Genomic DNA, 16,553 nt, shown 5'->3' with positions numbered 1-16,553 from the left:
GGGACAAACATTATGTGGCGTACAAGGACCTGAGCTTGGTCTTTGACTCAGGCAATAGGTCGAAGCTCTGGGCAATAATGGCTGAGATGGGGGTTGAGTCCACTATTATAGACTTTCTGAGAGAGCTTCATGCAGATGTCACTGCAAGCGTGAGATAAGGCCCTGCAGGGGAAATTACAGAAAGTTTTAGATTAGAATGTGGTGTGAACCAAGTTTGCGTGTTGTCCCCATTTCTTTTTTCTTTATACCTTAATGGTATGGAGAAACATCTTCTGAACATCAATACTGATTGCATAATGGTAGGCTAGCGAAAGATTCCAGCTTTGGCCTACAACAATGATACCGTTCTGTTGGCAAGAACTGTAAATGGGTTGCAACAACTATTAGACTAATTTTTAATTTTTATGTCCAACTTAGATTTATCAGTTAATCAGTCTAAAACGCATGTTATGGTTGTTATTCATTGTGCTAGGGCCTGCAGGACTTTCTTTGTTAACGGGACTAAGATCAGTAGGGTTTTATTGTATCCCTACCTGGGCATGTTGTTCAATGACAGATTGAGGTAGCGTGCATTAAAAGATGGCAAGGCAGCTGCCTTAGCGAGGAGCACAGAAGCAGTCTTGGGTTTTGCTACTATATTAAGCAGCAAACCTATCAAAGAGCTGCTTGAAATCTAGACAGCCAAATACCGCTCCAGAGCAACCTATGGCGCAGGTGTCTGGGGCATTTTTGATCAGCCGGGGCTGGAGAAAGTGAAAAATGGGTTTATAAAAGGACTGCTCGCTGTACCCAAATCTACCAGCAAACATGTTTGCCATTTGGAAATTGGGCATGGGTGTAAAAGCGATTTTGTGAAATTGCAGCCCCTTCCTTTATGGTTAAGGATATGGATGAAGGAGGAGACTAAACTAAATTGTTCAGTCCTGACTGGCTGCCTGGCCCTGGAAAAGAGCCTTAAAATACCTTGTCTGTCATATATATCCAAGACTGTAACTGGTTGGCCTTTGGTTGAGCTGTTCTTGAATCCTACCACCTTTGGGCCCAGCTTTCAGAAACATCTTATGAAAGCTTTCTTAGATAGATGTGCAGAGAAAAGGATGGCAAAAAATGTCATCCTGTCAAAGGTTGTAGCTCACGCCCAAATTAGAACTTGCCTTGGCATTGAGCCGTATCTTTTATGGGTGAACACAATCTACAACATAGGTACCTGTTGGTTTGATTATGTCTTAACACTGCCCATTTTTTAGTGGTGTCCCCAATACATGGCATTTTTTGCTCTACTCTTCCAGCCTGTCCCTATAATGGATAGTTTGTACAAAGCACTATGACCTTTACCCTTTATTTGTAAATACTATTCCACACGGAGGTCTGTATAAATCCTATCATTCTTGAAGCAGGCCAAGATAAGGCACGGCAGGGCTGCCCTGGAGTTTTTCCAAAGGCTACCCACAGTAAAGTTAAGCAATTTATATGCAGCCGGCTATATGCCTGCGATCTGTGTCATGACCAGTATAAAACTGGATTTGATAGTGATTGTCTTTGGACATCAAATGCTTAGATTGTCGTTATCCATTGTCGTTATCCATTGTACTTAATTCACTTTACGATGTATTACTTAACCCAGGAAGCTCTTAAAAGGGTTTAACTATAAATTGTAATAATAATAGAATTGCTTTGCTTACAATCATGTTTTGTAACTAGTATATAATATTGTTTTATTATGTAAATTGATGTTTTTCTCTTTCTTTTCCACACTGATTCGTTGATTATGTGTAGTTTTATGATTTTAATCAAAATCGAATAAAGGATGAATTGATAAGTAGTGGTAAATTCGTGGGGACATGTTATGTTAGTGAAACTATGCTGAAGCTTCAACTCATATATCCTCTTGCGGGGTCAAGTCAACTTAGGTCAGCATCTGGCGAGGCCACCCTTAAGGAGGCAAGCCCTCACATATCCTCATGGTCTTTGCAGACATGTCTGCGCATAAAGTCCAATACTTGTTGTGGGCTGGTGAAGACATGATCTTTGCCAGAAACTGTAATCTTAAGGCACACTGGGTAGAGCATTGGATACGGAATAGCAGCTTGGCAAAGCTTTTGCTTGATAGGAACAAAGTTATGGCGGGCCTCCTGCACAGCAATCATGAAGTTTGGAAACAAGGAAAATGTATTTCCGTCAAAGTTCAGCAAATGTTTTTCCCTTGCCAACCGGAGGGCAGGGTAGCAGTCACAAAAATGAAGTAAGCAGGCAACGATGGGGTGAGCCGATGCACCAGTGGGAGGCCGAGCTGATAAGGTGCTGTGAGGCTTGCTCTACAATGAGTGCGGGTGAGAAAGAATCAGCACCAAACAGAGAGGTTAGCATTTTTTACAGATACAACTCTAGGTTGCCGTTGTTGGCTGATTCTGGCACACCAACTATGCGAAGACTGCAGTGGAATCTCATTTCTAAAACCTCATTTTTCACCACAATAACTGTACGCACCTTTTCCATGTTGAGTACCATATCCCCTTGGGATGACATAGTGTCCTCAACCACAGATATGCGTTGTCCCGCCTCTTGTAGTCGCCCATCATGCTTTTCAAGTTTACAGGTAATAACATCTATCCTAGCACTTATTGAGTCCATTTTGGATTAGATAGAGGTTAGAATCTGTTGCATCCCCTTAAGAAGTGCTTGCATGTCCGTTGGCTGAAAGGGTGCCGTCTGAGAGGGGCCCGCAGTTTCTGGGGTCTCCGACTCAATGTTCACCATCTTGGTTGTACGATGATTATCAAAAAGGAGCTTAGACTGTCACCTATCAGATTTTCCCATGGTGCCAAAGGGCCTGAGAGGTACCCCAGAAGGTTATATTATTGTGAGTCTGGATGGGCAGTATCAGCACCCACGGAGGATGTAGCGCAAGGAAAATAGCAATCCTGGGCCCCGTACCGCCTCATCTCCACATATGTGCATATCACAGAGCAGCACTAGCAGAACTAGTCACGCAGAGACAGTGATCTCTACCAACCCTGCGTAGCTGCTTTTGCAAGAGCTGCGTTCCATCTGCAAAGAGTCCAATCATGCTGGCCAGTCCAGGGAGAATGAGCATCAGGCCAGGCCCTCCAACCGGGTGTGGAAGATATTTGTTGTTTGTAGGGTCTGGCGTATCGTTTATACCATTGGCAGCAGCACTGGTCCACTACCGGTCAGCAAGCCCACAGTGGAACCTGTAGCACGATCTTCTCACTGGGCAAGTAGGGGTAAGATTACGCTGAAGCAAGGGAAACTGGCCCACTCCTTGAATGACTGCTTGCGGTAGGCCGACCCCCAGAAAACACATGGCCACACGTCAATCAAGAGGGCCCCTGGGGGCTTACGGGCAAAGTAATGGAAAGCAGTGGAGAGGGGGCACACGGAAATCTCGGAATATGTAGTGGGCCCCCACCCATGCAATTGACTAGCTCCTTGCAGACAGCAGTTGCCAGCTGAAGTGCGCTAGGCTCAGCGTCCTGGGTGACCAACTGGCCTCATATGCTGTTGCAGGCCTGGGCGCCGTCCCCAATCAAAGCCTCCACACCACCACAGCTACCGGCTAGGAAGTTGCAAATGCAGCCAGGAAAGATGCCACTGGACGCCCCACAGAACTAGCAGCAGCAAGCCACAGGCCCAGGTGAGGTGACTATCCAGAAACACCCCCGGCCTCGCTCAGGTCCAGAACTTCAACCAGGCAGGCATAAGTCTTTCGGCCCCCAATCCTCCGACTTCAGCTGGGGCCCCTCTGACAAGTTAGAAGGGGCGTGCCGCAGAGAAGGGGCCCAGAGCACCACAGCCTCAGCAGTCGCCACGCGGTTTAGTAGCAGGCAGGTCCCAGAAGCAGCAATTCGGATTACTAGAGCATATAAGGGCTCCAACAGACAGATTTCGAGTTCCCATGCAGTCCTGAGTGGTCAAGACGGCAATGTCCTCCGCCGTAGCTGCCGAGGAAGGACACGGCACTGCATTGTGTAATAATAGGGTAAGATACAGGGGCTAGTAAACTGATGATGATGTAAACTGTATTGGCTGCAGAGGTAATGTGCTAAAAAGTCAGTAAAATGATATTCATGTAGAATCTCCTGTCTGTAAATCTCAATACTGATGAACAGTATTCAGGCCCAGCTTGACTGTGAAGTAAATGTGGGAAGACCTCTCTGGGGGGACCTTACTTTCACTAAATTATATATATCCAGTAGCAGATTGGTAAGGCACAGCAAGAAAACTCGTTTTCTCGCTGAGCTTCATGGCATCACACAAAAAAACAACCAATGGCAAAGCCAAGAGGTCTCGGCAATCCGAGAGCTATTATTGGCGTTGTCAATGTCTTTTAGCCGTGTGTTAATGAGTGGAGTGGATGTATGTGGTGTGGAGCTTAAATATGTATAGTGTAAGTAAGCAGCATGGTGTGGAGTGGAATTATGTTGCATGGTGTGTATTTACGTGGAGTGGCATTGTTTGGCGTAGAGTGGCACGTAATGGAGTTGAATTATGCGGAATGATGTTGAACTATATTGTGTGGATTGCAATTATGTGGTGTGAATCTATGTGGGTTGGAGTAGAACTGTTTGTTGTGGAACTGTGTGGCATTTAGAAGAGTTAATGTGTAGTGGAATTATGTGGCATGGTGTGCAGTGGAATTATGTTGATAGTAATTATGTTGCATTGTGCGTAGTGGTATTGTGTCATGGAGTAGCATGTATAGAGTGCAATTAAGTGGCATGGTGTTGAATTATGTGGCATAATATGGAAGTCTGTGGTGTGGATTGGATGTATGTGGTGTATAGTGCAATTATGTGTTTTGGAGAGCAATTGTGTGGTGTGGAATGTAACTGTGAGGAGTTGAATTTTGTTGCATGGAATTCTGTGGCATTGAGTGAAATTATATTGAGAGAAGTTATGTGTCATGGTATGGGGTGTATTTACGTGGTGTGTTGGTATGTGGTATGGAGTACAGTGTAATTATGCGTGATGTGGAATTGAATTGTGTGGCGTGGTGTGAAATTATTTGGAGTGTAAATATGTGGCATGTGTGAAGTTGAACTTTGTGGATCATAATTATGTGTTTTGAAGGTGAGTGGATATATGTGGAGTGGAATTCTGTGGCTTGGAGTGTAATTATGTAGGTTGGAGAGGAATTATCTGGATTCTAATTGTGCTGCGTGGAGTGTAATTGAATTACGTTGCATGGAGTGGTATTATGTGAAGTGGACTTAAATGGCATGGAGTGGATTGAAAATGTGTGGAGTTTAATTTGTTGGATTGTCATTATGTGACATGGAATGGAATGATGTGGAGTTGAACTGTGTTGTGTGGAATTATGAGATGTTGAAATGGTGTGTGTGTAGTGGAATTATGTGGTGTTGATTTGTGTGTTGTGGAATTGCGTGGCACTTAAGTGCGTGGCATTGTGTTGAATTATGTGGAGTTGAATGCTTGTGGTCTTCATAGACCAGCTGAGTGCGGGGCGCAGTCTGCACCAGCTGCCTATATTGTCCAGTGATCTCTGCAGGCCTTAGATTGCTGTTGGCTAGGAATACATTAGGACCAGAGCTACCAACTTTGGAACTGGGGAACCAAATTCGAGTCTCAGAGTCAGCTCAACACCCTGTGATCCTGTGCAGCTCACTATCTAAATGAAATTAATATAGGCTTGTATAATGTAGCTGATGCACATGTAAAGCACTACAACCCCGTCAGACCCATGAGCTGAAATCTGCACCCTGCTTTGGGGCAAACTTTTCATTTTTTTATTCTTCCAAACAGAATAGCGCACGCTTAGTAGAAGCAGACATCAGCGTCTAGGATGTAGTACTGGCTGATACTGATAGTTTACTGTGGGATAACGTTTTGGGAGGCAGTTCAAAGCTGTGATCATACCATTTTGTAAAAAACACAGATTATAGGAGGCCCATCAAATGGGAGTAGAAAACAAGAAATGCAGGTATGAAATGTAAGTGAGTAAACCGCTTATCCTTCTGCATGATACATCAGTGTTCTGTAGAGAATGGGAATGATGAATGGTGTGGGAGGAATGCTCAAGTCAGTTTCACTGGCATTGCTAAAGGCAAGTTAATACAAAAGTCAAGCGCTGCACTGGAAGGAGAAAACGAAAACATACTACACTCCTCGGCTAAGCCATTATCACGATATTTGCTATTTCTTTAACAGCAGGAACGTTTTCATATTAAGAAATTTAGGGACTGATAGAGAACTCTGCAGACGTGTTACTCCGTCACAATGGTGACGGATATCCCATCTGCTGAAATCTAAATCCCATTACATTCTTTGGGATTTAGGTTTCGGATGGACGAGATATCTGTCAGCGTTGTGATGGAAGTATCTCCTCCGCCAGTTCTAAATCAGGCCTTTAGTAATAGACACTGGAAATGTAGTTTGCCATTTCTATTCATTTGTAAAATTGCACTCACTTCATGAGGTTGGCATTCTTCTTACTGAAAGGGCCAATGATCTTAAACATAAGCTCGATTATTCCATTTTTTCCCAGAGCTACAGCATTGACGGCTGAAAATGAGTGCAAAAACAAAACATAGCAAACAGCTTTGAGTGAAAAATAGTAATTAGTTCACCTTTGATAACACTATATAGAATCTCCAATTGCAAGTCACAGTGTATAAAAAAAACAGAGCAAGAAATTCAATGGACTTTATGATCAGATTTTCAATATTATATCAGTTTTTTAATCTCCAGAAAAAGCAAATAGCCAAAACAAGAAAAACAATATTGAGTTGCTGCAAACCCTCACTCTCTGTAAATCCCAAACATCCCCCCAAAAAATCTAAAGACCAACAAACCGAAAGGCCCAAAAACCCAGAGACACAAAAATTAAATTAAAAAACTCAGAGGCCCAAAATACTCACCTTTTTGGTACAGAAAGAAGGTGAATCAATCACTCTCTTTATTGACCCAAAAAGCCCCCTGAAGAGCACCGAACATTCCTCAACACAAAAAATAACTAAAATCTAACAAATTACCAAAAACTAATTATTGGCCCAACACAACAAAATGCAAAGTCCAAAATAATCCCACTCAAATAATCCCAGGGAACCAAAAAATCCATAGAATCAAAACTCTCTTGCACGTTGGGGGAGAGGCAGCGTGCAGAAATACATTCACACCATAGCACAGGCTAAATGTTTATCTCATCCATACACTAACAATTTACTCTACAATCTGCTTAATGACCACCATGTAGACAGCTGAAATCATCCCAGACTTTTTTTTTTATAAATAAACATTTTATTAGATTTTCGATAACAATACAAAGAAAGCACACACACTGTAGGGCCCTAGAGCGAACCTTTTAGAATTGGCCAGTGGAATCACTTTCCTCTGTCAGTCCCCTCAGCCCCATCTTGGTCATTATTATCCCAGACTCTAATACTAAATGCAAAGTTCCCCTCATCTCAGACGTTAAATATGATGATTTTAAACTTAGAAATTGTTTGGTTATCAATATCATGTGATATATGCTGTCAAAATAAAAATTTCCAGGCACATAGCTAAACATACATTTCCACAACGGAAGGAAAAGGTAGTTATATGGAAGGCCCACTTCCTTCACACTGAGCACATTTGATAAATCAGTGCAGCTCCCTGAGCCTTACTTCCCTCCTCCAGGAAAATGGTGAGCCCCAAAACATCATGATCATGAGCATCTGGTATGCCAACCCCCGGTAAGGGAAGGGACCTGAGACACAGCAGATGGAAAGCCTATGTATATTATTACATACTACTTGCCTATTCAGCTTCACTTTCGGTTCCTTTTCACCTCCATCAGGTGAACCGATATTGAAGAGAGTGGGTTAGGTGGGTGGATCATATAGAGAAAATGTAAACTAAAAGTGTCAAAGCAAACACAGTGAGCAAAATGCAATTACTTACCTGTGACACAGATCTCAGCATTAGAATCTTTTATAGCTTTGTGTGCGTTTTTAATATTTATGACATTGGGAAAATATTGATAAATATAATACATAAACATGTTATCTTTCAAATTTTCATAAAGTCAGCATGGCGTTTCTCCCACATGCCTCTGCCATACTAACTCATTAACTTTACCTGAGTCTCGTTAGAAGCATTTCTTGATTTATCATTAACGTCTTGGAGAGGTACCCTGGGTTACATCTTCACCTATAAAAGATACTAGCACTGGAGAACTTAATTTGGAGAAAAATGTATTTCCATTGTATATTTTTATAGAATAATGTCTGAAAGTAAGATTAAGATTATCACTTGAACCCTTTTCAAGACTTCTTATCTCACTGTGCTTATCTTTGTTAACATAAATGCAGTGCTTAATTTGTGCTTGTTGTTTCCGATGCTGAGCACCGGCACTTATTTTTGAGTGACGGGGCTTATTCTTCTGCCTCAAGCATTTGCTGAGAGCAAAAGACACATATGGAAAAACGGAGGAAGGGAAAAACGAAAAGGCGTCACAAAGAGAGAAAGTAGAAAGCTACTAGAGTGAGCTGAAGGGGCAGTGGATTGAAGAGGCCCGAGATGGCTTCCGGATTACGACGTTTTAGTATTCTGTGCTCGCATATTTAATTGCAGCAGCTGCGTGTTTAAGAGGAGGGCTGTGGGCACCGGCACGTTTTTATTTACAAATTAAGCACTGCATAAATGTACACACAATATTAGTGGCAAAGGTCTGGGTGATCTCCATGCCACCGATCTGGTAGCTATCTCCCTGTTGAGACTTTTGTTCTTGTGGGAGCTGCCATAACTTAGGTAACACTATTCTTTCACCTCTGCAGACAAATGCAATGAAATCCACAGCCATCTGACCATTGCAGCTCCGGCTTTTTAGCTGTGCCACACACTTCAAATATTTGTATAGTTGCTTTGTCCTTTTTAGGCCTGTCCTCTTGGGAATCTTATAGTATCTGAAGTGCAAAAGTGTAAAAACCATTCTACAGAGAAGATTGAATCCTGGTAATGACCCAGTTTACAGAGAATGAAATTCGAGCACAATCTTATGGATGAACATTGGATATTTTCTAGGGTTTATAGTGATTTTTAAAAATACAAAGAGCAGTTTGTCACCCAAAAATACATAGATTTCAATCACTCTGCTAGACACGCTGCTAGTCAGCATGAAAGCTGTTTTCAAAATCAAGTACTCCAGACCTGAAAAATGCAAGTGTAGGGAACTGGCATGCTTACCTGTGCAAGAGATTGCACAGTCAATCTAAACAGTGAAAGAGCTTACATTTTGGATATTTCTCGGGAGGAGAACCAGTTTCAATGGCTGGAATTCAGTCTCACTGGTCTAGACAGGCCTGAGCAGAAAGCAACCTTCAGAGGGAATGCAGGAAGATCCCAAACAGTATATGGATAAAAACCACCCAAATAAGGACAGTGTGACAAACCATTTATCCTGTCATTTAAGTTCTTTGGAAAAAAAAGCACTGCATTCTTGGGGTTATGATTTTACAACTTCTCTGACGATATTCAGCTAATATTGAAGATTAATACATCCACTCCAGAGGGCAGGCAGTAATGCTCCTCATACTTGTTAAATATGGATCAATGGCTGGAAGCCAGGTCAATGATGATGAGTCCTGATAGCCAAGACTATGGAAGTAAGAGGCCTCCCATCATTAATGACACAAGAGCTATAGCCGTAAGAAGTAGGGAGAATTCATATCCATGTAGAAATGATCTGACATTCTAATTGCTTCAGACTACACCTCTCCCGTTTGGCTGAAGACGTCATACAAGCTCCCATCCAAGAGTATCTCAGTCTGTTGCTACGCAGGATGGTAGGACTGGGTGACCCCTAATGATGTGATTTGGCAGTGACCCGCTACTAGTGTCATTCAGCATTACAAAACGTGGCCACCATGAAAATAGATCTTCAGTATCACGGTATCACAGTACAGGAATCTTGCTCTTATCAGACTTTAACATGAAGACCGAAACAGGAGGAAACTACTCCTGCAGATCTGTTAAAAGATGATGGCCTTAGCTACCTCACAGTACACTCTAATTGATAAAAAGCTATTTCTATTGGTATTCAAATTATACCTTGTCGGAGCACTTCTGACTGAAAATACTATAGGCATTTCAAAGGGGCTCTGTGAGATGGAACTGTTGGTGAGGTGAGGTCAACAGAGGTCAGAAGGAAATTATGGTGTGTCTTGATGTAACTGTTAAGAAGTCGACAAGCAGGAAAATTCAATTGTTGTAGTAAACTCTTGCATAAAAAAGACAGAACGAAAGTGGTGGGAGATGAAATCATGGTGACTAACATGGAGACAAGGTCTGCAGGGCGCAGAAAGTCAGGACACCAATACTGTGAAGAATATGGTGAACAGCCTTTTCAGGCTTTCGCCAAGGAGCTGATGGAGCCATTCTGCACTTGGAATACAAGATTGAGGCACTAGAAAATGTAAAGAGGTCAGCACATTTGAAGGTCCTAGGAATTCACTCCAAGGAGATGGCTGAACATTTGAGTACAGTGCAGTGTGCTTTTTCCTCCAACAGCTCCAGACAAATCAGGCCCCATTTTAATGAAGAAGGAATACAGGCTGCTCTCCAAATGTTTCTCATTGTGGGGCTAACTGGACTGTTATTGTGGTAATGGGAAATCATGACTTGTGTGAATCAGTGTCACAGAAGTTGGCTCCAGTACTGCAGTAAAGAAATCGTCTAGAAACAATATCTTAATTAACCCAGAACCTTGTGGTGATTGTATGCTGTGTGTGATCCCAACTGTTAAGAGTTAACGACACTGTACTCTTGTAAAACATGAATTAAGTCTCTAGCAGGCAAACCAGAATAAGTCAAATAATTTAAATAAAGCAAACGTAAGCCCATTAACGACCTACAAGCTTTGTTTGGGAAGCACATCTTTTATTTGAAGAGTGGGTTTTTATCCAGTTTGGCTCTACTAGTATTCTTGCCACTAAGAAGGAAGTATCTAAGGTTTCCATAATTTATTACACATCATGCAAGTAGTTCTTGTGGCAAGGCCTGTGCTCTATACAAATGTTACAAAATAAATACTACACTGTGTCATCCTCAGTCTTCCAAATAGCTTTTCAGTCATCTTGTAAGGCTAAGAAATCAATTTGCGGCAACAGGGTGAGAAAAATAAACTACCCACCTCATTCTCACAATGAGCAGATAGCAGGGATAGATCTTGCAGACTGAGGCATATATCACTCAAGTTAGAGAAATCTTACAGATTCACTTATTAGATGCAGCAATATGACAACCTTATAGGCGCTTGCCTCATTTAGCAGTACTTATAAAAATGTAATAGAAACTTTATTGATATAGAAATGAAACACTGTATCGTGGTAAAACAACATTTGTTTTTACAGGTAGTTCAAATACTATAGATATACAATTTAACAAGTCCTCGTATCTCGATGTATAAAGTACATGTTGTTACTTCTAATGACACTTCTTTTCATTCCCCCATTCCATTGCCTCCATATACATAAGTATAAGTAGACTCTTGGTTATATATTACGACAAAAGAATAGTGGTCTGGATATTGAGAACCTCCAGCTTTAGACAACAGAAATATCTGTGAAGTTACAACAATCATGCAGCCTCACATAGCAGTACTGATGATAACATCATAAAGAACAAGTTACTTACCTTTGGTATTGCCTTACATGGTAGAGACTATCTTTACGCAGATTCTTTACCTCAGTTTAATCTCCAGGTGTCAAACGGGATCTGGCCATTTTTCATGAGCAGTTCCCTGGTGCGCTGGTAGATAGCATTGTTTGGCTCTGGGTGGACTCATTGTCTGCAATGGAAGTGACCTTTGCGGTGCCTATGTAGGCATCACCCCAATACATTGACGTTTTTGGGGCTTCCAAGCCAGAAGCTCGGACCCACGAAGAACACTGACCACTGGTGCATAAAACTAGGGCCCTTAAAAGGGAAACAACCCTTTACTCTGAAATCCATTTTCAGAGCAGGGAGGAAGGGTGGTTTGGTAAGGAATCTGCAGCTAGATAGAGTCTCTTTCAGATAAGGCGTTACCAAAGGTAAGTAACTTGTTCTTCTGATTGAGACTTCTAGCCGGAGATTCCTTACCTTAAAATAGATACCCATCCAATACCTCCCTGCAGGTGAAGCTGTGACACAGATTACACTAAAAAATCCCATAGGAGCGAACGAGTGAAATGTTCATGACGCCGGACCTGACTGTCCTGGCAATTGTGCTCTGTAAACATATGCAAAGAAGCCCACATCGCTGCCTGACAAATGTAAAGGACAGGTACTCCGCGAGCTAACCTAGTGGTCGCAGCCTGGGCTCTGGTAGAATGACTCGTAAACCTTCAGGAGGTTGCTTTTTGGCCAAAGCATTGCAGATTTTGATGCAGAGCACTATCCGTTAGGAGATGGCCTTTTTCTGCACCACCTTCCCTTCTTTGGCGCCAACGTAGCCCACAAAGAGTTGATCATCCAGGTGGAGTTGATCATCCATCCAGAACTCTTTTGTGCTATCAAGGTAGAATGACAATGCTCTTTTTGGGTCAAGCCAATAGAGTCTTCTCCTCTTCTTTGGAGGGGTGAGGCACAGTGTAAAAGATAGGCAAAGAGATGGACTGGCCTACATAAAAGCAAGTTACCACCTTCAGTAGGAAGGACCCTCCAGTACAAAGGACCATTTTGTCTGGGTAGATGGTACGGTGTGGAGGCTGTGATGACAGCACCTGTAGCTCACTGACCCTCAGGGCAGATGTTATTGTCACTAGGAAGACCATTTTTATGGTAAGGGGCCTAAGAGGATAATTGTGTAGCTGCTCGAAGGGAGCACACATCCAAAATGTGAGAACTTGGGTGAATTCCCAATGCGGCATAACGAAAGCAGCTAGTAGAACCATATATTAAAGACCTTTGAGAAACCTATTTACAATATGGGGTTTGAAAATGGATAGCTGATATGGCAACCACAGAAATGCCGATATGGCAGATAGATAACCTTTCAATGTTCCTAAAGCAGAGCCCTGCTGGGTTAGGGTAAAAATAACTAAAAGAACTTGGGAAAGGGGTGCAGGTAGAGGGCAAACTTGCTTATCTGTACACCATGCACAAACTTGCTTCAACAGGAGAGTATACCATCTTGGTGGAGGGAAGCCTGGCTGCCAAGATAACATTGCATACTTAAGGAGGAAAGTTGAAAGCTGTCAACTGTTGCTTAATCCCCAGGCATTATAGCAAAGCGATTTCAGGTTCAGGTGAAGAGCCCTGCCCTGTTGCTGCAACCGAATATCACCCCCAAGAGGCAGCCTGATCGGAGGACCGATAATCATGCTCAACAGCTTGGAATACCAGATTCTCAGTGCTTAACCCAGAGCCACAAGAACGACTTGGACCTGGTCATTCCTGATCTTCTTTAGAACTATATTGGAGAAAAGGCATACAGAAGCCCTGAGCTCCACTAGAGATGAAATGTGTCTCCGAGTGAAAGCTGCCTTGGATACTCGCAGACACAAAACTGTTGACACTGAGCGTTCTCAACTGAGGTGAACAAATCCAAGGCTCTCCCCATTCTTGGAAAATACCTTGCGCCACCTCTGGATAGAGACACTATTTGTGATCCACTAGGCATTGACAGCTGAGTTTTTCCATCCTGGCATTCAGAGAGCCCTCCAGATGATGAACCACCAGAGATATGCCCTGAGTTTCCAGCCATGTCCAGAGCAGCAGTGCCTCTTGACAAAGGGTCCACAACAACACACCGCCCTATTTGTTGCAATACCACATAGAGGTGGTGTTGTCTGTGAACACCTGTATCAGCCTTCCCCGGACTGTAGGAAGAAAGGCCTTCAGTGCCAGCCAGATCCGCTTGGAGCTCCAACAGGTTGATGTGCAGACAAGATTCCTCTGAAAATCAGAGTCCCTAGTCTCCACCTCTTCTAGAAGGACGCATCTGTCACTACAGTCAGCTCTGGTTGGGAGAGGGGTCTGCCACTAACCTGACTGTGGTTCCTAAGCCACCACTGCAGGTCTTTTGCAGTTCCTTCCAAGACTTGGACCAAGTCGGAGAGATTACCCCGACGCTGGGCTCACTTGCACTTCAGGTACCACTGCAAAGCCCCCATATGCCAGTGGGCTTGCATCACAAGAAGGAAGCAGAGGACCATGAGGCTCAACAGCCTCAGAATCAGTCTCACTAAAATCCAGGGTAGAGGTCAAAAAATCAGTATCATAGTCTGAGTATACTGGACTCGCTGCTTGGGAGGATAGACCCAAAGCTTCACTGTGTCCAGAACAGCTCTGATGGAAGGGACCATCTGAGGAGTAAGTTATGACTTTGGCATGTTGATAGGGAACCCCAGTGAGAGCAGAAGCTATGCCGTAGCTTGAAGGTGAGATGACTGCCTAAGGTGAGCTCGCCTTCAACAGCCAATCACTGAAGTAGGGAAAGACTGGAATCCCGGACCTCCACAGATGAGCTGAACCACCCTCTATCACTTACGTGAACACCTGAGGGGCACTAGTAAGGTCAAAGGAGAGCATGGCAAACTGAAAGTGCTCTTAACTGACTGTGAACCGCAGGTAAAGACTGTGGGCAGGTAAATCCTCTGGGCAGGCAGGAAGGGAAGGTGAAAATAAGCATACTATAAATCCAGTGACATCATCCAGTCTCCTGGGTCCATGACAGACCAGACTTGCACAAGCATGAGTATTTTGTATTTCTCCTCCTTTAGGAAGAAACTGAGATGGCGCAGCTCTAGAATATGACGCAGGCCTCCATATTTCTTGGGCACCAGGAAGTAGTGGGACTAGCAACCACAACCTACTTCTGATGCTGTCACCTTCTCTATAGTTCCCCTTTGGCTAAGGGAGCTAACACAACCTGACAGAGTAAGAAAAGGTGGTCCTCCGTCAGCTTGTCGTAAGTAGGTAGCACAGATGGGGGGGGAGGTGGTCATAAAAAGGAAGGAGTAGCCCCTTTGTAGAAACTGCAAAACTGAGGAGTTGGATGTTAATAACCTCCATTGGTGCAGGTGATGGCATATCCTCCCCTCACACTGGATGCCCATGATAGCAGGAGGGCACAAAGGGTTTTGGAGACTGAAGCTGCTGGGAGGTGGTAGAAGGGCTCAAAATCTGGCTGCCTGTCCCATATCTGTCTGCTGGCCGGGGTTGCTGGACGTGTAAAGATTCGGGGGTCATGGAAAGGACCAAGGACCTGGCTGTAGCCCTACTGTCCATGAAACGCTACAGCGCTTAGTCCGCCTTTTCTTTGAAGAGACGAGTGCCATCAAAAGGCATTGTTAGAAATGGGGTCTCTAGTTGCCAGTCAGTTTGTCCAAATAGGGACTCTCACTCTAGTCAGGGTAAGGCAGTCACACACCTAAGATAACCCCTGCTCATCCTCTTGGTAGCTTGGCATAAGCAGTCAGGCTTTCTCAGAGGTTAATGTGTTAAGAATCTGTACTCACACACACAGTAACACAGTGAAAACACTGCAAATGGACACCACCCAGTTCAGCCAAAATGTATCTAAGTAAAACAAGACCAAAACAACAAAAATTCAACATACACAGGCAAAGATATGAATTTTTAAATGCTGAATCCTAATCAAGTGCTTAGAAACACAATAGCTCCAACTGGGACTATCACAATGTCGTTGACAGAGTCATTCCCAAAAGTCTGATGCCACTCACGAGGCAGGGCGGTGCCGGTCATGGAGACGCACAGGGTACAGTACCTTTGAAAACAATGGAACAAAGGTGTTGCACGGAGTCGGGGAGGTGAGGCGTTAATGGAGCCGGGGTGGCGCCGTTTCCTTACTGCTACCGGGGAGGTGAGGCGCCAGTTCCTTACTTCGAGGCAGGGGAGGTGAGGCGTCTATTCCTTATGATTGCAGGGAAGGTGATACAGTGAGGTGTTGGATCCTTACGATCCGGCAGGGGTCGATGAATCTGGCAGGTCAAGACGTGATGGGGCAACCTCTCGTGGTTGTAGTCACACCACGAGGCCACAGGTGCTGAGCGGAGTCTGGTACGTCAGTGACCCGGCTCTTGGGACTCACAATGTTGCAGGGACAGTACTCCTCCTCACAGCTCTTCTTTATGGCAGAGGTTCCTCTTGTTCCAGAAGTGTTCTGAAGTTGTGGGGTCAGCAGTCCAAAATCTATACTAATTTCTGCCTTTGAATTAGGCAAACTTCAAAGGAAAGCCTTTGTAGTGCACAAGACCCTGCCTCTCCCCGTCCTGGCCCCAGAAACACTGTAGGGGGTTGGAGACTGTATTGTGTGAGGGCAGGCACAGCCCTTTTCAGGTGCAAAGGCCAGCTCCTCCCACCACTCTAGCCTAAGAAGACACATCAGGATATGCAGGACACAGCCTCAGCTCCCTTTGTGTGACTGTCTACAGTGAATTCACAAACAGTCCAACTGTCAGTCTGACCCAGACAAGTATTCAGTAGCTAGGCAGAGGTATAGAATGGTTAAGAAAGAAAAGGCCCACTTTCTAAGTGTGGCATTTTCACACTTACAATCTAAAAACCGACATTACCAAAAAGTGTAT

General features: G+C 43.8%; 1 protein-coding gene across 7 annotated transcripts in view; it reads right to left on the bottom strand.

Annotated features, from left to right (window-relative positions):
* AGTPBP1 (ATP/GTP binding carboxypeptidase 1) overlaps nt 1-16,553 on the bottom strand; it is an 863,873-nt gene that overhangs the window by 462,618 nt on the left and 384,702 nt on the right. For all 7 annotated transcript variants that reach the window (XM_069229549.1, XM_069229567.1, XM_069229576.1 and 4 more), the window contains one exon: nt 6,450-6,543. In XM_069229549.1, coding sequence (XP_069085650.1) covers nt 6,450-6,543 — 94 coding nt within the window. The remainder of the gene's footprint in view (nt 1-6,449; nt 6,544-16,553) is intronic.

Source organism: Pleurodeles waltl, chromosome 1_1 (assembly GCF_031143425.1).
Source record: "Pleurodeles waltl isolate 20211129_DDA chromosome 1_1, aPleWal1.hap1.20221129, whole genome shotgun sequence".
Lineage (NCBI taxonomy): Eukaryota > Metazoa > Chordata > Amphibia > Caudata > Salamandridae > Pleurodeles > Pleurodeles waltl.
Note: the sequence above shows the minus strand (reverse complement) of the source record. Positions and strands in the feature narration are given on the sequence as shown.